This window comes from Athene cunicularia (genome assembly GCF_003259725.1).
Source record: "Athene cunicularia isolate RWA chromosome 6 unlocalized genomic scaffold, athCun1 chr6_part2, whole genome shotgun sequence".
Lineage (NCBI taxonomy): Eukaryota > Metazoa > Chordata > Aves > Strigiformes > Strigidae > Athene > Athene cunicularia.
This window is the reverse complement of record NW_020799106.1, coordinates 7746620-7769405: the sequence shown is the minus strand read 5'-3', so window position 1 is coordinate 7769405 and position 22786 is coordinate 7746620. Positions and strand designations below refer to the sequence as shown.

Here is a 22786-nt window from a genome sequence, read left to right as displayed (position 1 = left end):
AATACAGTTCCTTAACTGTTAGAAAGCATCCAGAAAACTTGTAACTTTGCAGAGGGGAAAGAACATATTTTTGTGTTGATGGAGAGCAGTGAAAGCTTCTTTTGCTTCCTCTGAGATTCCAACAGACACAGTGTTGGACAAATGGTGGTTATAAAGAGGGGACAAATGGTGATCCCGCCAGAAAACTCTGCTTCGTTTTCTGTATCTTTGCTGAGCGGCTCCATCCACCTCTTGCCTGCTAAAACATGCTGTGCTTTGCACAGGGAAATGGGGAAGGCAGGTAGAAAGCAAGAGTTTCTCGGCTGCAAGGCCAGTACTAAAGGAGAGTGGCAGCCACATGCTTTTCTGTGGTAGATCAGCCTGCTGCAGGTCGCGTTTAAGAGAAGTGTGTGCCTTCCTGTCTCATGCAAGATGTCTTGCTAGCTCTGTGTAGTTCCTGGCATGGCTGAGGGGTGGAGTTCCTTCCTGATCTTTGGATGATCTTGATCAGCTTAAGCTATAAAGCAGGAGATTTGATTTACCCTGACTTAGCTTGCATAACTGCAGACAGAATTAGGGGTTGGCAAGCCCTTCTGCACATATAATGGCCCAGACAGAGAGGGATCATGCTCTGATGCCTCCCACATGGCAAATAATTTCCATTATAATTCATCCTAATTTGTTTTATTTCCTTGATTAACTTTATAACATAATAAAGCACCATTTTCACTTGAGCTATTCTCTGTTAATTTGTTTTAGCATTGTCTATAATGATATTCATTTAATCTTTGTCATTGCTGATTTTAAAATTCACTGAAGTAAGGCCAGAAAGTGATATAAAACCATGACAATTGGTAGTTTGAGAGTCTAGAAATTGTCACATGGGGGCTGGCAGCCCATGAGGGGCAGTACAAAACCAGCGGTGGGGTAGGTTCTGGCATGTGGAGCATTGCAGCCCCAGGCTCTGGACGCCAGCCTTGGAGAGGCCATGCTCTGCTTCTCCCACTGCAGCTGAGGTGCCAAATTGGTGGGACCTGGTGCAGCAGAAAGCTGTCTGATCCCTTGGACATGGTGAGAGAAGCTCAAATTCTTCTGCATAGAGTAATACCCTCCTGCCTTGTTTTCAGGGACAGGAAATTTTTTTTCTAGCATATCCTTGCTGGTTTTGGTAAGGCTGAGGCACTGCAGAAATTTTGCAGGAGACAGCAGCAGCCTGGAAGTTCCTTCAGCTCTTTAGACATAGGATACGTGAGCGCATTGCTGATCACCTGCCTGCTCCTGCTGTCTATCCTAGGACAGGCCTGCCCGTAGATCCCCGCAGCCAGGGCCACTTTCTTCCCCAACTGAGGCCAGACAAGAAGGTGGCAATAAGTCCTTTGATTCTGCTTGCTCAGTAGCTCCAAAGCTGGAGCATTCACCAGGATGTGCTGTCTGGGTTTGTGCCCTCTGTCACCACATTCTGGGCTCTCCCAGAAATTAAGCCCAGTGACCATGTTGCTTATTTGGGACAGAGAGGGTCCAAGCTCCAGCCTGGTGCACCCTATGGGTCACAGTCCCTGAGCAGGGCAGATCCTCCAGGAGTCCAGGGTGCCTAGGCCCCCCTGGGGGTCTGCGGCTCTTAGCATTTGTAAGGAGAGGCACTCTGTATTTCCTGGCAGTAGACAAACACATCCTTCAAGTCCCAATAACATCTGTCACTGCGAACAAGCTCTCTGCTATGCTAAATCTGCCCTTCATTGTGGAATATTTGCAGCAGAAGTGATCACCAAGGAAGCTTTGCGAAACAACCGGAACTTTTTACATTAGAGCTGAATCCTGATGGCTGTGTTCACTTTCCATCCAAGAGCAGCTCCCTTTCCCCGTGTGCGTGCAGAGTTCATTTCACACATGCTGCCCTCCTGGGATGAAAAGCAAAAACCTGATGATGCAGAGGTTTCTTCTTGGTTTAAACTGCTCTGTTCTTTCTGGTTTTGCCTTCCCAGATTGCAGGTGATCGCTGATCAGCTGATGGAAAGGTTCGTGGCCTCCGGCCTGATGCTTAAAGAATGGGATAGGGTGAAACTGCATGCTACAGTCATGAATACTGTCTTCAGGAAAGATCCAAGTGGTGCGTATCCCTCACCCTTTCTACTGATAAGTGCATTTAAAGTAGTACCTCTGAACAGGAAATGCTTCTGTTGGCTTTTATGTTTCCTTTTTTAAATTTTGTGATCTTTCCTAATCTCAAAAATACCTATGGTCATGGGGAGATGTCACTAAATAAAACCCAGAAGAAAATTAAAAAGCAATCAGCAGAACTGCAGAAGGCAGGCATGCTTCAAGCACTTTCTGGATCTTTTCTAAGATTCTTTGTCGTAACTTCAGAAACACTATCACCCAGCAGCACTCAGAGGATCTGGGCCAGAGAGGAATGTGTTCAAGTACTGTTTGAGGTCTTGGGTTCTCTGTGCCCCAACATTGAATTGAAATTCAGTAACAACTCAATGTGCTGTGCTGATCTTTAAACAAGATGAAAACGTGGTCCTCTTTGGTCAAGTTAAAGATCTCCTGTTGGTTTAGGAACGTGAGTCCGGTGTCATTCTCATTAAATCAGATTCAGATGGCCACAAGGCTGAATATCAGCTGTTATTGAGTGTATAGCGTCTGCTGTCTCTGCCAAAAGACTGTCTGCTCTAGCAGTCTGTAGCATTGTCCTTATCACATTACTTTACACAGCAGCCTCAGATGCATTGCATTTAAGGAGGGGCAGTGTTCTCCATGTGCAAACATGCATATGCTCTGGCACTGGTGTGTAGTTTGCAAGTCTTAACAGCGTTGCGCTAAAGCTTTTCGTAGCTTTCTCTGGCGCAGCGGGCTCTGTGCAATGCCAATAGGTTATGTCGAGTATTCTCCGGTTACTGCCTCTCTGAGTCTCTGTATGGACAGCGATAACAGCAGATGGTTTGTGTTATGGTTTTCTTGTGCCCAGCGGCAGACTTTGGGGATGAATGCTACTAAAGTCAGATAAACATACTCAGGCAGTAGGAACCCTGAAAAGACGAGGCTTAGCTCTCTTAAACTGAGCCCTGAAAATTGGTGAAAATGTGCACCCAAAGTGCTGATGTGGCTCTCTGTTAGGGGAGATGCATGGGCAGCTGCGCCTGGCATTGTGAGTCTGTTTTCACGAGGCATGCGAGGCATTCAGACACAACTGATAGAGAATTTCACAGATAGCCCTAGGAATCACTTTACATTCAGTACAGGATTTGAGTAGCATGCTAGGTGTGAGTGAGACTTCATAGTTAATGCTAGAGATGAAACAGAAGTATTGAATATATTCACTGAGTGTGGCAGAGGTCCTGTGGAAAGAACAGATCATGTACTCCGGGATTATATAAAAATCCAGACATGCTGTGGGGAAATGGATCTAAGACGTAGACATTTGGCAGTTGCTGTAGGCCTAGGTTGCTATTCTTAAAGTCTGTATGTGTGGCTGCATGCCCACCCCGCAGAAGCATACACACCACATGTGTGTGCTTCCCGGAGCAGGCAGCAGAGGTTTGTATAGGTGCTGTCCGGGTCACGCCTGGCATTGTGCTCACATGCTCAGTCTGGGATTTGGTGCTGTTCCAGGCGATGCAAGCGCTCGCAGTGCTGACTCTCACCCTGGCAGGATGTGCGATTAAAATCAGCCAGAGAGAAGCAGATGTGTTGCACTGAGCCATCAGCCCTACAGAACCACCCTAGCAGTAGCTATGATATAGGGTCTTTCCTCCAGGTAACGTCGATCATCCCGGTAGAGGCACCAATTCCTGCATATTCAGCCTCGTTCTCTTTAAAAAAATCAAAATGGAAGTGGGTTTTTTGCACTAAGAACCGGGCAAAGACGGTTTATTAGCTGACAGCTGACTTTGGGGAGGGAGAGAGTGGGGGGTGAAGTACAGCACACACAGTTCTCCCATCTGAAGCTCATTCTGGTGGTGGCTTTTCTCTTTACAGCTGAAGAGCGAAACAATACTATGACTGGTAAATCATCTTTCAAGGAACGGGAGTCGTTTAATGGCCGAAATATCCTCAAGGTCAGTATGAAACAATTAGGGAAATCGAGCCAGCTGTGGATATTGTATAGCTGAAAGAGGTTGAAACACCTCTTCAAGACTGCTTTTGTTTTAGGCTTATAGGATCTCCCAGGGGGGAAAATCTGTTTAGAAAATAAACAATCCAGATCACTCATAATTGGGAGCATTACAGTATTTAACAGAAGCGTTCTTAAAGCTGGTGAGGCTCGGATCAGGAGTATGTAGCACGAATGCTAAGTGGGTGTTCGTGTTGTCGTTTACTTCGCTCGTGTTTTACCCTGGAGACTCAGGCTCGTGCCGATTCTCAGCCCACCAGAAAGGAGTACTTTGTTGCTCTTGTTCTACTCATATGTATTTATGAAACTAAAACCGACTGCCATTTCACTTACTCCTTTCTTCTGTTTTCTCATCTCTGCTATGGATTTGCATGGTTTTGCTCCAGAAAAATAGCAGATGGCGGTAGGGGGTGTCCCACCAGCCAGGATCTGAGAGCTTTGGCAGTGATCAGAGGGTAGGAAGCAAGATCCCCCAGACCGTAGAGGTGGGTAAGGCTTGAGGGGGAGCATTCTGCAACCTCCCAGGCTTTGTCATCCAGGGCTGAGACTGCAGGCAGCCTCTGCTGCTCATCCAGATGGCAGTGGCAGACTGATGCTGCGGTGGTTGGCCCCTGCAAGTGTCCAGAGAGAAAAGGCAAGCACAGAGGAGTAGAAATGGAAAACAAAACTGGGTTGTAAGCAAATTTGCAATCCTCATTGTGTGAGGGGATTTGTTGCAGGCAGCTATGATAAGACGGAGACAGGACAATGCTTGAAATACATTTGGGATCCGATAGAAGATATTCTGGCAACAAAGAGATACGAGAGAGGATGCAGGCTGTGTGGGAGTTGGACAGCCCAGAAGGACTTTAGGGCACCGGAGCAGGAAAAGGGTGCGCTTTATTTGTGTTTACAGGTTTGCTGTATAATGTATGAGGCACTGGATGCACAGGGATGTGAAGGCAGGGAGTGGAACTGATTGATCTCCTCTGCACAGAGGACAAACAAAGGGACAAAATTAGGTTAAGCTCTCATTGTCCTCAAAGGTCTGTGCAAGCGCAGTGTTATGACTCAGCATCGCCACATGTTGAGTGTTTGGTGTGAGACTGCAGTATTGCAAACTGAAGCAGGAAAGCCACAGACGTGGTCCTTTTCTTAATGTGATCTGCGAGTTTTGGTTAGCTCCCAGTGCCCGAGAGCTGGGCTGCAGAAAGGGAAGGTGGTACGTGTCGGGAGCCCTGCGTGTCTGCGGGGACTCAGCTTTCAAGGCGTACGCCCACCTTTCGTTTTGCCCTTTGCTTCTCTCTCTTGCGTCTGTTAAACTTGTCCTCAGACTTTAGGGATGCATAAAATCAAACCGTTGGTCTTCCTTAATGCTCCTCATCCCAAAACATTTATGGTTTGGAAGGCATTAACGATGCTCCCTCTACTGGTCACACCATTTGTGGACCGTGCTGCAGGGTCTGAGGATCTGTGGGTCGAGTAGTGTGTGTTGCTTGGAAATGCAAGTGCCCTACCTCAGATGGCTACTTCTTATTCTCGCTGCTCTCTGAAATACGAGCCGATGCATTTTTAAAGCTCCTAATTGATTTTGTACTGATGTAGCCAGAAGAGCTGCTGGCTCTTTGGACTGTTGATAATTACTTCAAAGCATGTCTTGCCGCAAGAAATGTCATCCTTCTCCCCACCTCCACTACATTTCCTAACCTGCTCGCTTCGTATTTCCCTTTGGTCTCCCACGTGCCTGCAGCAGAACGCCCGTTGGCATTAATTAATTACATGAGTCATAAATAGCTCCAGGCTTCTTACCAGAGGAGCCCAGCCTCAGCCAGCCACTGATGCATTCTAGCATGACCTTGCAAGGATGCGCCAGTTCCCTCCCAGCCCCCTTTTATATACATTATTTATCTTCTGCTCAGGGAGGCTGCCCTCTTGCAAAGTGGCTTCATTAACTTTTGCAATAAGATCTAAACGACGGGCTGTTAATGAATATGGTTGCAGTTAGACGGGCTGGCTTGCAGGCACCATCCCCTTGTAGGTAGAGCAACGTGCTGTGCGCGTGTTCCCAGGCAGTGGGACTCTGCGGTAGCTGTGTTGGGTGGCAGTGCTCCCACTTGGAAAGCCGACAAAGCACGGCTACTGGTAGGAGGGCATTAAGTTGGAGAACTTTGTGTTTCATGGCTCTCGTTCCCCTTGTGCAGCTACGGCTGGTGCTGTCAGGGCAAAGGCTTTGCTTCGCAGAGGGCAGGACCTGAGCCATCTCAGCATGATGGACACCCCCTGGTTCTGCTGTTCCAGTCTGAGGCTCCCCCGTGGTCAGAGGTGGTGTGTGTGTGTGCAGATGCACTGGCAGCACGTTTGCTGATAGCGTGCCTGCGTTACCCCAGGCTCCAGCTGGTATTTTGCTTTCAGCCGAACTAATCGAAATTTTATTTAATAATCCTTTGTTCTACCCATTCCGCAGAGTTAAACATACACTCCTATTTGTGCTAATAAATGGTTGTGCAGGCCGGTACCTTCCCACACTGCTCAGAAAATAGATCCTGTAGGATGAGTTGCGTTTGGGAGTTTAAATTACTTCTGTATTGAAGAATATCCATGAAAAAGGCTCCCTGGACTTGCTGATGCTGAAAGCCCAAGGGAGTGCGTGATCTAACAGCTGAGTGATTCGTGTCTCCCACAAAAACACTAGACACTTTAGCATTGCGCTTTTCTAGCCTAGTCTCAAGAAGCTGGGGATGCTTTATGAACCACTTCATATGGAGCGATGTGTATTTCTTCTAGGGTGGCTAGTGGCTAGCTGATCGACTCCTTTGATTGCACGAGTCACATACCAAACTCTTGCTCTGGTTGGGAACAAAAAGCAACTCGTTTCTTGCAGAGCAAAGGGAGAGGGCAGCAATTGGCAGCTGAAAGGCAGCGGCAGCTCCTTCGCTGTGAGAGAAGGGTCAGGGCAAGCGGGCCTCAGGGAGATGCCGGTTTGGCAGCCCCTCTGCCTTGCCTCCTCCTGTGTCCCGGGCGGTGGCTGCGTGCCCTGCGTCGCAGCTGGCCAAGCGGCACAGCGCTGGCACAGAGGCAGCAGGGGCAGCTGCCTGCATCTCCGGAGACGAGGCTTGGCTGCCTCCGGGCTTTTATTTATTTTGCTTAGTGAAAAAACTAAGGCTGCAGTGAATAAATAAAAATGCAAAGAAATGCAAAGGTACCACCTGGCCCCAAATTTTCTATTATACTTTTAAAGGAAAGGAAGGCTTACAGTAGGAAGAAAACCATGTGGACTCTCACTGGGTTAAAATTTAATGATTTTTGACTTGAGGTCTGAGGCGGAAAAGAGTGGCCTTTGCCACATTCAAACAAGAAAGAAGCTGATTTTAAGTACAGAAAAAGATGAACCTTGCTGCTTAGCACAGATCTGTGCATTAACAGCTTACAAGATTAAATATTGAGGGAACAGCTACTGAGGAGCAGCAGCGGAAAGCTGCCCATCTTATGTCTTAGGGCATTAAGGGAGGCTTTAAGCTGAGATGCAAGCCTGGAACGGGATCAGTCGAGGCAGTGACACATGCTGCCATGCCCTGGGCTGGCAGTTGGAGCAGAGTGGCCGGGCTGCAGGACTGCTCTGTGAGGGCTTCTAGTTGGACAAGGCATAATTCGATGACGCTTCTTCTCTTTTGAAGCCTGCATGCAGGGTATGACATTATGGGACCCTATCTGCTTTCACTTGGAGCAGGGGGAAAGTGCATTTACTGACTGATATACCAGGGCTGATGGAGAGCTGATCTTAGCAAACAAATCCGGTAGTGTTCTCTGTTATCATTTTTATCTTTCTGAGTGAGAACAGTACAGTGGCTGTGGTGTGCAGTAGTTCAGTTTAAGACATTTAATGTAATGCCATAGAGAGAGAATGTGAAAGCAAAATCTTGTTCTGCATAAACACCCTAACCCCTCAAAATACCCCAAACCCACCAAGTGGTAAACAAATTAATATCTGCCCCTGTGCAGAGCCACCATTATCCAGTACACTTGCAGATGAGGAGTGCTTCTCGTGTTCTGCAGCCATCGGTACCCAGGCCTTTTCTGTGTTACTTTTGTTAGTCAATTTAAGGAGACAGAGTCTTTTCCCAGTGTATATTTAAGCTGAGGTGAAATCAAAGGGCCAAAGAACCTGCGTTAGGTGAGATCAAGACTGCCCAGTGTTCAGAAAGAGTAAGAACTTCTTATTATCCTCAAGGAGGTGATCTGGGTGTATATCTAGAGTAGATCTGGCAACTGGAAGAAGTACCTAACAGGGGCTGGCTGCTTGGAAAGTTTAGAGTTAAAATTACCAAACAAAAATCCACTGGGGTGAGAACAGACTGAATAAGAGATTGTGGTGCAACATCACTGTATCAGAAATAAGCCAGTGCTTTCCTCGCCTCGGTTTTACAGAAGAATCAAAAGCAGAAATGAAAGACTGTAGTGCCGCTTTGCAGAGGAGAGGATTTTTGCCTTCGGTTCTGATCCTGCCATTACCGAGGGATACTGAAACGATCGAGGGGGCTCAGCAGTGTGCAGTTAGAGCAACAGTGGGATGGGAGGATGTGACAGTTGAGCAGATGAGACTGGAGATCAATGTTTGTATGATCTTGGGGAAAAATAAAGGAGATTAAATTGCAGTTGCTGTGATAACGCTTTCCTACGAATTATATTCTGAGGGGAAAAAAAAGGCATATTCACTTTATTTGCATTCGGTGAAACAGGAAGCTGAAGTGGCATTTGGAAATTCAGACTAGACAATAGAGGGAAAATATATCTTTGTTGGAGTGTTTGGGCCTTGGAGCAGAGCGACGAACTGGTGCTGGAGGTATTGAGAGAAGGCTGAGACGCCGCGCTGAGGAGAACGCAGTGCAGGGAGTGCAGAAGGTTTGTGCTAACTCGCCCGCGTGTGACAGATCCGTTTGGTGACCTTACTGTAGAGGGGAGAAGCCTCTTTTTCTTCAGAGGTGCTCAGCACCTCTCTGACTAATTTAGCAGGAGCTGTGAGTGCTGGAAGAAGGAGGATTTGCTGAGAGGGTTATAAAGTTCTGAATCCACTTGCCCCTTCCAGGCGGGGCTACCTGCACCGCGGCCCCCTCCAGCCCAGCAGCTCAGCCGTTCTGGAGGCGCTCTCTGTGTGGGTGTGGGTGCCTCTGCCTCCCACTCAGTGGGCATCCTGCCTCCTCATTTCCCTGAGACCACTGTTCTGCCACCAGCCAGCTGAGACAGCGTCACCTTTTTGATCTTAAGAGGACAGTTTTTCTCGGTGGAGCTGGCAGGGGTTGAATTACAGCAGTGCCTTAATAGAAGACAGGGACCCAGCACATTAAGTGCAAAAAAAAAAAAAACCAACCAACCCAACACACTGATTAGCAAAAGTAGGCAGCTTATCCCAAAGGTGCCATAACCCTTCTGCCAGATAATTTCCCAGGTCTGTCTGAATTAATTTACTGGTTCCATAGATGGGCTTCTCCTCTTGGTATTTTGGTGAGCGTAGTGAGTAGGTCACATTGATGGGAGCTCCTTGTCCTAGCATTCCCGAATGTGTCTCAAGCCTCCTGGCATCTCTGCAGCAAAGCTGAAGCCCAGCTCTTAAAAACTGTTGCTGCATTTGCAACAATAGGCAGTGCTAGGAGCCACGGGGATGAAGCTCCTTTGGAGAAATGCAGTGCTTGGTTATCAATTTCCTTAAACAAGTTGTGCTGAAAATCCTTCATATTTGAGGCATAGCAGGATCTGGGAAGTCAGTGGAGCCTTTAATGTGCTGGAGGGTTTTTTATTCATCTCTAAAAGATGTACAAAAATCCAGTAACCTCCAAATGTCCCACTTGTATTTGTTTCTTAGTTTGCAGAATGCCTTTCACCATAGCAACTAGGGTTTGATTTCCTCAAGCGCATGAATTTTCATGGATATGTAGCAGGAGGAACGGGCCCAAAACCCTGAGCTAAAGCAAAGGTTTTGCAGCGTGGCAGTGGCAGGAGCACCACTGGATTTGGCTTGTGAAGTAGGGGGACCCTGAAGGGAGAGGTTCTTAACTGAACAGAGGCCTGCACCTGGCCCCAAGTGGTTTTATTTGCAAAAATTCAGATCTGACAGATTAATTGAGACTATTGCTGAATGTTACCCTCCCCACCGCTGCATCACCCTCTGACAGCTGAGATGGTTTTGCTCCAGAGTTGTGAAGAGCTGAGGTTTCACATGGCAGCAGTCAGAGATGTTCACAGAGCCCAGCTGGAACCTCATACCCTTCCCACCTGTGAAGGTCAGAAGGATGGTATGGGCAGTGTGAAGCGTGCTCCTCTTAGGTCTGCAGATGAAACCCAGCTGGGAGAGGAAGGAAAATTGCATATGTTAGTAGGAGAGAACAGAGCTCCAAATGATCTGGAGAAATCAGGCAGAAACAAATGGACTGCTGAGAACAAGGACAGATCCAGGAGGGAGCAGTGCCTCCGTACCAGCCCCAGGGACAGGGATTGGGGGTTACAGGGGACTGCTCCAGAGCACAAGCCAGCTCAGTCTGTCTGTGGCAATAAAAGAAAGAAGCAAAGGCCTGTGAAGTAAACTGGTGACTCTACACTGGTGCTCAGCCCCTAGCTGAAGTATTTGTCCGGTTTCAGGCCCTGTGGACAGGTGCAAAGAGTCCAGAAGGCAACAGTAAGATAATCAGAGGGCTAGAAAATGTCTGTGAGCTGAGACTGAAAGACTTAAGAGTTGTTTTGAGGGTAATAAAGGGAAGAAGGAGGACAACACATAAGAAAAACTCTTTAAGCATGTGAAAGCTTTTGCCAGTAGTGGATACTCTGTCCTCCATGCTCTGATGGTAGGGCAACAAATAACGGGCTTAAATTGCAGCAAGAGCTTAGGTGTTAGGAAAATCTTTGTAATGGGAAGGGTAATGAAGCACTGACCTAGAGGACCTGGAGAAGTGGGGGTTCCAGTTGTTCTGAGGGAACAGAGACCTTAGTCCAGGGTCTGCCACGAGTGAGCTCCTCCTGCCTCGGGGAAGGAGACGACGTGGAGCCAATGGCTCCTTTTGGTCCTTTCTTTATCTTGTCATTTTATGATTACTATGTGAAATATATGCAGAACACTCATGAAATGCCATTTGTGAACATTCCTAAAGCTTCTTGGCATTTATGTGGCATTTACTTTGGCTCGGTAAAACAAAAATATAGAAAAGAAACCTCCCATTGGTGGTACTTTTCCAGACAGAGATGGTTATACCGTTACTGCTTTCTGACGGGTGGCACCAGTGATTTAATTGGAAAAGCTTTTCCTGTGTCATAGAGGAGATACCACTGACTTGTATCCTGTGTTGGGCTTGTGCTCCCCCAAGATGCTGGCTTGTTTGCAATTTTGGGTCTTGGTGGTTGGTGGCAAAGCTTGCCGATATAAATGACACAAGAAGCAGCAAGCTGAATGCGAACGATAAAGGAGTTAGTGCTTTGCTTATGATACAGATCAGCTGTGCTCCCAAAAGATAGGCCGCTGGGACTTTTTATGACCAGATTTTCTCCCTCCTGAAATCTGTGTGGTTTATTCTTCCTAAGAGAGACAAGGTGAAAGGGCCTCTGCTGCCACCTTTTACAACCTGCCAGAGGTTGAAAGAAGACTTAAACGGGCAGTGCTGTTCCTCGTGCCATCTGGGTGGAAGGGCTTGATGCTCTGTTGATGATGGAGAGACACTCCAGAGCCAGCTGCACACTTGCAGAATAAAACAAACGGTCGATCCGCATACGCCCACCAAGGTGGCTGGTGCTCAGAGGCCTTGGCACAGGCAGCATTCTCATGGTGGCAGACAACTGCCTTCTCTCTCTGCCCTTCCTAACCCTCTCTTCCACCCTTGCCTTGCGACTCTGCACAACGTCTTAATCCTGTAACACCCATGCAGTAATGGAAGGTGTTGGATGCCCGGCCAGCAGTCCTTTAAAAAGTTGTGGAAAGGAAGCAATTGCTAATTTGGAGAGGAGGTGGGGAACACCGGGAAGAGCTGCCTCTCTGGCTGAGTGCCTGTCTACCTGCTTTTCCTACACTTCTCGTACATTATTGCTGGCAAGCTTCCAAGCACAATTAAACCTCTGACAGATAATCATTGGTGGAGTGGTGTCCAGGGTGAATAATACAGGAATCAGATACTTCTTTTTTGGCACCAAACTGTTTCAGGAAACATGTTTTGAAAGTTGAAAATAGAAGAAAAAAAACCCTGTTAATTGAACAAACTCCCCAGATCTTGACACTTTGCCCGGTTGTGTCTTACCTTCTGGGAGCCAGCAGGGGATTTGATTTGGGGGTTGTCTGTCATAGTTTGGGGGGGTTTAGGTCACAAATGGAAAAGGTTTTGATGCATTTCTCAGGACAAGAAAGAAGGAGCTCTGCCAGCATGTACTGCAGCCTGGGGACTGGGGCGACTTCTGCCGTTTCATGCTGTGGAGGTAACAGGCTTTTGTAGACCACTGGGGTGGTCGACAGGGAGGTGTTGGTAGCAGAAATCCACAAAGCAGGAACAGGGCACAGGCAGGCTGTCCTTGAGGTCCCTCTTTTACCAACAGCTTTCCATTGTGGCGTGGTGTTCACGAGTCACCCTGCCCAGGAGTGACAGAGGTGCTGCTCCGACCTGAGAGGCCCTGACAGGTCTGTGTGGGAGGTCACAGGAGTGAGGTGTGTTAAGCAGGTAGGTAAGATCCCAAAAGCGGGGTTGGAAACTGGTTTGTGCAGCAAAGGAGATAATCCGAAGAGCTCCAATGGATAGTTTGCTGAAGTTCAGTGGAGTCTTTGAGTCCATCAGTGTTTGAGTGTTACTTTCACATTTCTAAACCTTTTTTTTTTTTTTAATTTTTAATCCATCGATGTTTTTTGCCATCAGTAACTTTTCCTCTATCGAACCTTTTGGCTTAATGCTGGTACCAGCTCTGTAATACAGCAGTTTGCTGAAGAGTCGGCGCCTTCCCTGCTGTAGCTGGCATGGGTACCACAGTTGTGCTTTAGCCAGATGATTTGGAAGAGCGATTGTTCTCTGCTCATCTGGAGTGTTTTCTGTCCCAAGCTGTGGACGTGTTATACAAGCGTTAATTCAGATGTATCATCCCTCATGAAATGGAAAAATAGCCCGAGGTTTATTTGGGCAAGTCACAGCCCATGGTCTGATCCTGTCTGGGTCCCTCCCCTCCCTTGTAGTGTAAGGTGGTGCAAGAAGGGTTTGAGGTGTTGGGGTCATGCTCTGCTGCAAGTACTGCCAGGAATATCCAGGGGAGGGTGCAGAGAGTCTGGAAACAAGCAGGTTTCGTTGCTCTGAAGAGGTTGAGGTATCTTCAGAAACGCCACTTAATTTTTCTCCATGCTTGTCAGCGGGCGCCTGGGATTTTGTTTGCTTCTTCCCTTCCCCGAAGGAGATAACAGCACCGTAGCATGCTGATTTCCCACGGAAAGCAACCTCTCATCCCTCCCGGCTTTCCAAGTTCATTCCTTCATTCACCGCTGCTCCTGATCAGGACACGCCGAGGGTAGCGGCTGCCGCCGGGCGAGCTGGTGTAGCTGTTGTCACTGCGTGCAGAGCAGATGAAGCTGTAAAGCCTGTGGCTTCTCTGAAGCTTGAGTTTAATCTCCTGGTTTGAGCTCTCTCCGGTGCTGCTGTCTGCTGCTGGACCCTGATTCCCGGTGCGATCTTGCATGGCCACAGCACTGGGTTGCCTGTCAAAAGCGATCCTCCTGCACAAGTTCTCCCAGGGAGGCAGATATGAGTGGCACTCAGCCTGTTCGCGTGCCTTCCTGGAAGGGATCTTTTGGAGGATAAACACCTTCAACTCGGGCAAAACAGAGGAGAAGGGATTGCTGGCGTCCCGTCCTCAGCATGGACTGCGCAGCAGGAATGCCAGTGAGCTCATCCGCAGCCGTCAGCTCCCGGAGCTGCAAGCCTCTTCCTTCCTGCGTCTCAGAAGTTGCTAATTTTTGAGCTTGTTCCAGATACAGAAAATGGGACCCCCCCCTCAGCTCCCTGCTGAGGGCAGCCGGGTTTCTTAGGCTGATTGGTCACAGACTAATGACATTACATGCCTCTGCTCGCCCCCAGCACTGATTCACCAGGGACAGTTTTGTGCTGTTAATCTATAATACCCCTACCCTAAGGCACTGCTTTCTGTGGCTGGAGTTCACAACAAAGTGAGCTCCCGCAGGCTGGGGGTGTATGTGTGTGTGTGTATGCATTTTATCCTGTGATAATGCTGCTCTTTGGTGGTAGTTTTTAATTGTAAAGCATTGCAGTGAGTTGTTCTCTCAGCATTTCTGAGCACCAAGGCTCTCGGCAGGGCTGCTTGGACTTTTTATTAATTCAGGATGGGTCCTTTTTGGCTGACTACCGTAGACGACGTCAGGCTTTAAAAACTGATCAATAATCCTGATGGTAGCAGCAAAATCCAGGCCAGGCAGCATGAGTGCAAGCCGGAGATTACGTGAAGGAAGTTTTAAATACCTATTACTCCCTTCCCTTGTCTGGACTTATTTTGTCCTCCCGCTGCCCAGTGCCTCTCCAGGCGAAGCCATTAATATTTCTCATGCTTGTTGAGCCCCTGACAGGTGATTTAAAAGCACCAGTTTGTGTTGGCATCTCCGCTCTTCATAAGTGGAGCTGAAACGCGTCGCTGCTGTCCTTACGTGGATTAGTGCCGTGATTTATTACCGTTGTTTCCAGGTTTGAACACAAAGGTGCTGTCTCATTCTGGGAGGGTTGTCTGTGGGAAGTGAGCCCCCGAGGATGGCTGCTTGACAAATACCCACGCTCGGGAACACAACATAATTTAGACACACATTTTAAGTGCTTCATCGCGGAATCGTTCTCCTTTGCATTTGTTTCTATAGTCCTTCAGTAAAACCTACTTTATGGGCTAAGGCAAAAGGGGAAAATATGTGGAAAAGAGGCATCCTTGGTTTTGATCTGTTGCTCTGCCTTTGATAAGGAAGTTGTGGTTTGAGGGCTGAAGTTTGTACTAGCATTTTTTGGCTCAGGTTTGCAAGGAGCAAGTGGTTTGATGTGTGATGCTTTCTCTCCCAAAACAAGGCTTCAGCCTCTGTCTTCCTTCAGAAAATGATTGTCACGCCCCAAGGGAGGCCTGCTATGTAATTTGTGGGTAATAGAGGGGAACGGACCTTGGAGGAAGAAGAGTTTCCAACATCTGAATGGAATTGTCTTAAATGAGAGAAATTGGGGTGTTAGAAATAACAGGTGTGCTGCTGGCTTATTCTGGCTCAGAATAAATGACTTTGGGGGCAGAAATGGAGAAAAGCATGCTTTCTGGGAGCTACCGCAGGGCTGCCTGCCTTTCATCATTACCTGCACGGTTGTGTCCTTGGCCCCAGCTTCCCAGAAGGGAGAGGGAGCAGGAGAAGCGCTTGCACACATGGGCCTATGGTAGTTTGCAGGCTGACGTATGAAGTATGGGTTGTCCATGGAGCAGTACGCTCCCTCTCTCGGGAGCTCATGGCTTTCTGCACTGGCAGCACGGCTGCAAGTCCCAGCCAACCCCTGCGGGTCCTGGGAGGGTGCTGTGCCCCTCTCTCGGCACCCACTGCTTCCCCCTGGGAGATGCCCTGTCCTTCTGGGCATCCTGGCTGAGCGGTGTCCCAGCCTTCAGCTCTGCTTTGGAAGGCAGAGCACATCTCTGGCATATTTGCTTAGAGGTGCTGGGTCTGGGGTTAAAAGTTAACAATGCTCTTTCCTTATTCAGTTCTAATTTAATTTGGGAAGGCAGCAGGGGGACAGAGGGCACTTAGTCTGGTAAGTGCTATTCCCCTGATGGGAGTTAGTAGCTTGCACAGCATGCGTGGTGCAGACTTTGTAAGCTGACCTTTACCTCCATCAGGTTCATTTTCATTTATAATAATTTTTAAAAAGCAAAGAATCCCAACCCCCAGCCTCTTATTTATTCTTTAGGCGGTGAGGACGTAAATCCTTCAGCGTGTTTGGATTTATAGAATTACTGTGATTTTGCTGAGGCTCACATCCCACTCCAATCAAATGACACGGCTTTCGGTAACCGTGCGGGTGATAGCGTTTTTCCTCCTCGTGCCTCCCTCCTAGCTGCTCCTGATCCGCACCTCCTCGTGCTCCCTGCAGCCTTTTTGGGGAAAGGTGGGCCTGTGGCACCCGTGGGAAGAGACAGGAGGGGGACTAGGCAAGCCTTGGGGCTATCAGCATTTGCACATGAAGCGTAACAACCTCCAGGTATCTTTCCTGGCCCAGAATAAAAAACTGCTAAAATGCTTTTATAGAAGGCATTTCATCAGCTGTGCTACAGGCCTCCTCCGAAACCGGAGCGTTTCCGTGGTGGCTGGGGAGAGGGGGGAGATATAAATATCTTTCTCGGCTCTGCTTGGCTTCTCCCCAAGATAAATAGAAGTGAAAGTCGAAAGGAGAGGCTTGGCCTTCTGAAATCTCTTCCTGAGCCTCCAGGGACCCGAGCGCAGGATGCTTTCATGACGGGAAGCCAGCTCGCAGCGTTTCAGGGGTCTCGGAGGGTGATGTTGGAGGGACCCCCTCCCCACTGCCCGAGGCAGACCTCGGCCGCGCGGTGGCTCAGCTCTGATCCCCACGCCTGGCATCCGGTGGCTCCGGTCCTGGGAAGCCTCAGGGAGCAGAGAAGCATCAGAGAGAAGCTGGCTTGAAACGAGAGCAGAAAAAAATGTCTGTGGTTGTCCTCTAAATCTTGTAGTATGTTTACCCTCAGAAAGTACAGCTACATTACCAAAAATCAATAGTTCTAGCAGCGTTCTCCTTGGGAAACACACACACGCTCGGACACATGAGAGGTGGTAGGTCTTAAAAAAGCCAGGGGAATACAAAGTGCTTTGGTACAAGGGTTTTGCTTCACTTTTAGCAGCGTACAAATGGAGGACCCTTGACATGGGCAGTGTCTTCTGGGACTTCCTGATTGTCTTTCTGGGCCGATGTGCCTGAGGCTGTGCGAAGCTAGAGAGGGGCTGGGGGGAGGGTTTGTCTCATTAACTAATTTTTGCTTTGAAGTACATATGTTCTGTAAGGGAAACACGTTGTGGTGTGCAAAGATAAACAAGTATTTGAAAGACTCTTCCTTTGGCTGTTTTGTGTAAAGGTTTGACTTTTGTGGTGATGGGACCGGCACATCCCAGTGTTTCATTTGTTTTCCTCATGTTTGCAAAGACTTTATTCTACAGAAAGGAATGCACATCATCCCCCTTCTCTTTTAAAAAAATCCTTTTCAGATCCTAGTGTCTCCTTGTTTACCAGCGCACCTACCGCTCCGTTAGGAATGGAGAGAAGTGATTTCCATTTTTCTTGGGTGGAGAGCGCTCTGCAAAGGAAGGGAGTGTCGGAATGAACAACCATTTTGACAGAGATGGGTATTAAGGTTTGGGGTGAGTGGGCATGCTGGCAGCAAGCACTGCAGCAAGCCCTGGAGAGCTGGAAAGCATCCTTCCTTCTCAGATCAGCCAAAATGAAAAGAGAAAGGAGACCAACCCCTTTTTACTACCATCTCTTATTAATGAAACATTTTATCCTAAGTCCTCTAATATGAACTACGCAGGCTTTTGGGAACATAATTAATCTTTCATTGTATAAATCTTTAATTGTATAAAATGGAGTTTGTATGGCTGTAGTCATTTCTCTTCTCTCTTTTCCTCCTCTCTCTGAGACGCTCCCTTAGCACAACTTTGTGAGAGGGTGCCCCTCTTTACACACACACACACACACACACACACACACACACGGTGTCCCCTGAGGCCAGGCTGCTGCCATGGGGCCTCTTGCTGGGATGGGGACCTGCATGACGCCCGTGGCAGAGCTCCTGGCTCCTGCCAAGTACATGCTCGGAAGAACTGGCAACAAGTTGTGGCTTAATAGGAGTCTGGGTGATTAGCAGTGAATTACGTTGGGCCCTGTGCAAAGTAAGTCCTTGTGCTGGGGTCTTAAGGGACGAGCGTCACCCCAAAGGCAGGGAGGGCTACAGGGAGGTGCTGCTGAGCCGGAGGCTGATCTCCCAGGCAGGCACACTGTGATTAAATGGTCCAGCACAGAGAAACCCAGCTCCTTTGTGTTAACCCAGAGGCTTTTTGCAGAAGCAGGTTGAGGGTCTACCACGGGTGCTGCCATGCAGGCAGGTCCAGGGAGGAGGAGGTGGTCCCTGGCAAGAGGGCCGCTGGCAGCAAGCACTCCGCAGCACGTCTGGCTGCAGCTGCAGCCGTTTCAAACCGAAGCAGGGGCTTAGCAGTCACTGAGAGCTGGCTTGGCACGCATAAATACCCCTTCTCTTCAGAGATGCCGTTCTGACTGCCGGGTGTTGATGAGGAATTGCTGATTTCAGCCAGATCCTGAGCGGAGAGTTGTCCGGATGAGCCGACAGGCTGTGGAGTCATTACAGTGCCTGGTGTCTGGTCCGGGCCCACCTACCTGGGCCCTGCTTGCTCTGCCCTGAAGATAGGCAAGGAATTGCTTTCCCTAAGGCACATTTCCTTGGTGGAGGAGTGATGGCAAAGCCAGGAATTGTCCTGAAAGAAACCTAGCCCTCGCAGAAAAAGGCGTATTTGCAAAGTAGAATACCCTTGGGAGAAGCAACAAAAGAGCAGTCGTGCCCAAATCAGTGCCAGGCAGAGCCAAATGCCTTTTCGGAGGAGGTGAAGTGCAGCCTTTCAGATGCTAACTAGGTATTTGGGGTTTCGATGATTCGCTGTATGGAGGAATGGATGCACCATTGGCTCTAAGAGGACTTGTAATTAATGCATCAGCTTTTGCTGGCCCTTAGCGTTGGTGCCTTCTGAAATGGCAGGAAGGGGTCTGCGACTGTCTTGAGCCATGCCAGCAGGGACAGATAGAAAATTCAATAGGAGGCAGTTGGAAGGGACATTTCAGAGATCTACACAGCGGTGGGGAGATGGCTCTGCCCAGGCCCTCGGTGACTCACAGCACTCCCCTTAAGCAGAGTTTTGAAATTAGCATCTCTGCTGAAAAGCTCTTCCTAAGGCAGGACTTGTGTTTCAAGGTAAGCAATTTGCTGTGTCTTAATGGAACCGGAGAAGAACTTTATGCCTGGACACGATGCCTTTCCAGCAGTATTGCTGAACTTCCCTGTAAGACATTCTGATGTCATTTTTTTTTTGGTCTGCTTCATAGATTGGATTAATCAGCAGAGACACGCCCTCCGGGTCCCAGAGTTGGCTTGCTTTCATTAATTTGCACTCAAGTCTTTGCCGAACAAAGAAGGATTTGTTGAACAAAGCAGGGTCAGTGCTGGGATGAAGAGCCTTGTGCCTCTAGCCTGCTAGTTTGAATTAGGACTGAGCTGTAACTGTTAAGTCCTATGTCCTGTGGCCTGGATTGATAAAAATGTCCTGGCCTCAATCCTTGCTCCTGCAGAGCCAGCGACCTCAAGAGCCACCCCAAGGTGGTGGCCTTCGGGGCAGTGAATGGCCTCCCCAAGCTCCCTAAATGAGACACAGTCAGAAAGCAAGGGAGGGAAGGTTTGAGCAACTGCCGCTGAAGATAGAGGTGTTCATTTCATACCCTGTTTGCTTTAAAGGCTAAGTGCAGTCTCTAGGGGGAAAAATAACTTAAAGAATAGTTTTGTTAAAGGCAAAACAAGTCTATGAGTAGAGGCTTTTTGCAGGGCCAGCTCTTGGGAGAGATGCGTGGACCAGCTGCAGGCTGTGTTTCTCCAGGTGCCCCTCAAGTGGATTTACTCCTCTCTTTTTCAGCTCTTCGAGAACTTCTACTTTGGAGAGGTGCAGCTGGACTCAGTGCGTCTTTCCCAGAGGTTCTCCTCGGACACCTCTGGCTACTACGCGACGTCTGGGCAGCTGACCTTCTGAAGGGGTCTGCTCCGCGCGCAGGGGCACGCCATTCCTCAGGCAAGTGTTTTTATAGGACACGAATTTTGGATGGGAAGCTGGGAACTCCAAGCAGGGATGCCTTGTCACTCCTCGAAAGCATGCAGCAGCCAGGAACCGTGGCATTTCCCTGCAGCTTTTCCTACAAGCACTGCCTGCCCTACCTTTGGGGAGAACCAAGGTCCGTCACCTCCTTTCCCCACTGGTAACTGAAATGTCGCAGAGTTACCTGTTTGATGTCTCTTGCCTGTTTGTTTTCCAAGAAAACAACTAGAAAAACTGCTGCAGGTGGCTTTTGGGGCATCACCAGCGTTAAGTGTGGCTTTATTTCAAAAGACGGAAGTTTGTTCTTAAAATAAGTATTTAAAATCAGGAGAGCTCCCTGGAGCATGATTTAACGATATTGAGGTCAGGCATTGCTTGGATCTCCAGCAGCGTGCCTGTGTGATGTAGATCTCCAAATAAATGAATTCTCTTCAAAAGCAAAGTGTTTATCTCCTGTTGCATTGATAGTTTCTGTAATTAAACTTCCAGCACACAACTACATTGATAAGAAAGCATTTATGGTAAGAGCTCTTTCCAGTGACCGTTCTGGAGCGTGTCAAAAAACATAAACGCCTTGTGGGTGGTTTCTCCATTAAAAGGAGCACAAAACTCTTTGATACCATTGTGAATCCTTCAGAGATCTGAAGACAGCTGTTTTTTCTTGTCAGTCTCCACATTTGGTAGGAATAGCGACACAGGCTTTCAACTCACCCGAGGATGAACACTTTGAAAAATGGAAGATGCTGATGTTTAGTTGTTTTGCAACGACCTGGCAGTGGCAGTGGCTGCTGCTGCCCATTCCTGGCTGCTGCCGTGTGAGTGTGTTACCTAGGGCCAGGGCTGCTCCACCACCTCTTGTTTGTACTAGTCATCGGTTTTAAGAGGTTTTTCACCCTGTTTCCTCCCAAAGCGAGCTGACTGTGTGGCCGAGCACAGAGAGCAGTGGGAGGCAGTCAGAATTCGGGGTAGCTTTCCTTTTTTCCTCCAAACATGTTGCCGTTTGGGTTTCTGAAACCAAATTGCCCACATCTGCTTTCAAGCCTGCCTGCCAGGAAATCAAATCATCTGTGGTTTTGCTGGTCGCCCTTTACCCCGGAGCCCGTGCTTGTGCCCCATTACAACCGTTGAGGTTTCTCTCTCTGCCTTTCCTCGCAGCCCAACGCCTTTGCGCTCTCCGAGCGGAGGAGGCAGAGCTGCCGGCGAGACCATTGGCGAGCGGAGCACTGGTGCGCTCACGGGCAGCCCGGCGCGGGGCGGTGCTGAGGGCACTTCATGCCGGTTGCTGTCATCTTCCCACCAGCCTCAGGAGGTACTTGGCAAATCTCCTTCAGCTGCCCAAGGAACAGCCACGGGACGCAGGGATGTGCCTTGGAAGGCGCCTGCCTGCTGGGTTTAACCGTGCTCGGGGAGAAGCGGAGCACTCCAGAGCATGGGGTGCTCTTTGCACTCGAGTTTTCCTTAGCAGGATGTTGGTGGCGTTTCCTCCGTTGTCACTTAATGCTGGCGGTTCTGAGTTCCCCTTGCTGAGGCGGGTGCGTAGCACAGCTGGCTTTGGGACTGAGCCTTCCCGCCACCCAACGCCAAACGAACCTTGACCTTGCAAACAGCATCTCAGCACGGAGGCAAACGCAGCTTTTCTACAGAGAAGGGCCACTCTGAGGATACTCCCCTGCTTCCACGCTACCATAGACATGTTTTAAGGACAATTATTTCTGTGAGAGTTTGGAAGTTGGTTGAATTTCGGCGCTAAGCGGCTTATCCCACTGCTGTAGCCTGGCACGGCTAACTTTGTTTCACACCTCTGTCCCTGGGCAGAATTAAGGGTTCTGGTCTGTCCCTCTCCTCTGTGGAGTTGCAGGTTAGGCTGTGATCCAACAAACTGTTGTGCGTGGACTTAAATTTCCACCTCGCTTGATCCCTTTGTGTAACGCTAAGCACGCACATGAGTCTGGTGGAGCGGCAGCTCCGCTTCGCTGGTAGCGCTTTTGAAACGAGAGTGCTCGTTACAGAGACGAGAGGGGCAGAGTTGGGGGCTGTATCCCTTTACACAAGGGAGCTACTCGCCTAAAAAACACACCGACTGCTTTTTGGGGGGTTGGGGCCAGAAGAAAATGTACTGGGATGGATTTACCAAAGGTTTGCCCTTTTCTATAATTATTCATAAATACAATTAGAACAGTTTCATACCGAGCATGATAAAACTGTGCTTTGTGCATGGTCCTGCACCAACGAATTGAAATCCTGTTAAACCAGGCAGTGCTAAGGGTTGGCAAGATACAAACTAAGACTTTTAGAACTTGCCTAAAACTTGTTAAAACTGAAATCTGCGGCTCTGCTTCTTCCCCCCTACCAAGGCTGCGTTGGGGGGTGGCTGCCCCACCTGCAGATCCTGGTGTCCTCATCACTCCGAGGAAGAGAGCAGTTGTTCCGTGCCATTGTTTTGCTCACTGGAGCCCGGGTCGGGAGGGTGGCTCGTCGTTAACCATGAAGTTGAAAATAACACCCTCTTCTCTAAGCACAGCACCTGGAAGCTGTACTTCCACCCCCAGCAGCCTCACCTGGGGTCAGCATCACTGCTTTGGAGGTGGCGGGTGCACCTGCCGCGGGCTGTGGCCGCTGCTCTTCCCGAACAAAAAGGCAGCGCTGTGTTTTCTCTCCATCCCGTGCTTCCTCGCTGCAAGAAGGAAACCCATGTGTGTGCTGGGAGCGACCCGGCTCCGCCGGTGGTCACTGTCCTCCCTCGCCAGGCCCAAGTGGATGGAGGTGGCAGTTGGGAGATGTGGGACGGGGGGTTGGTGGGGATGGAG

General features: G+C 49.0%; 1 protein-coding gene across 5 annotated transcripts in view; it reads left to right on the top strand.

Moving 5' to 3' along the window:
• The window catches only part of ASCC1 (activating signal cointegrator 1 complex subunit 1), a 37966-nt gene extending 17402 nt beyond the window's left edge, over window positions 1-20564 (top strand). For 2 of the 5 annotated variants that reach the window (XM_026851958.1, XM_026851959.1), the window contains exons 8-11: window positions 1962-2086; window positions 3958-4037; window positions 19222-19331; window positions 19803-20560. In XM_026851958.1, the coding sequence (XP_026707759.1) occupies window positions 1962-2086; window positions 3958-4037; window positions 19222-19331; window positions 19803-19908 (421 nt within the window). In that variant the 3' untranslated portion in view covers window positions 19909-20560. Of the gene's footprint in view, window positions 1-1961; window positions 2087-3957; window positions 4038-8808; window positions 17761-19221; window positions 19332-19802 lie in introns of those variants that run through there. The other 3 variants (XM_026851960.1, XM_026851961.1, XM_026851962.1) reach the window with 3 other exon arrangements.
• The last annotated feature ends 2222 nt before the right edge of the window (window positions 20565-22786 follow it).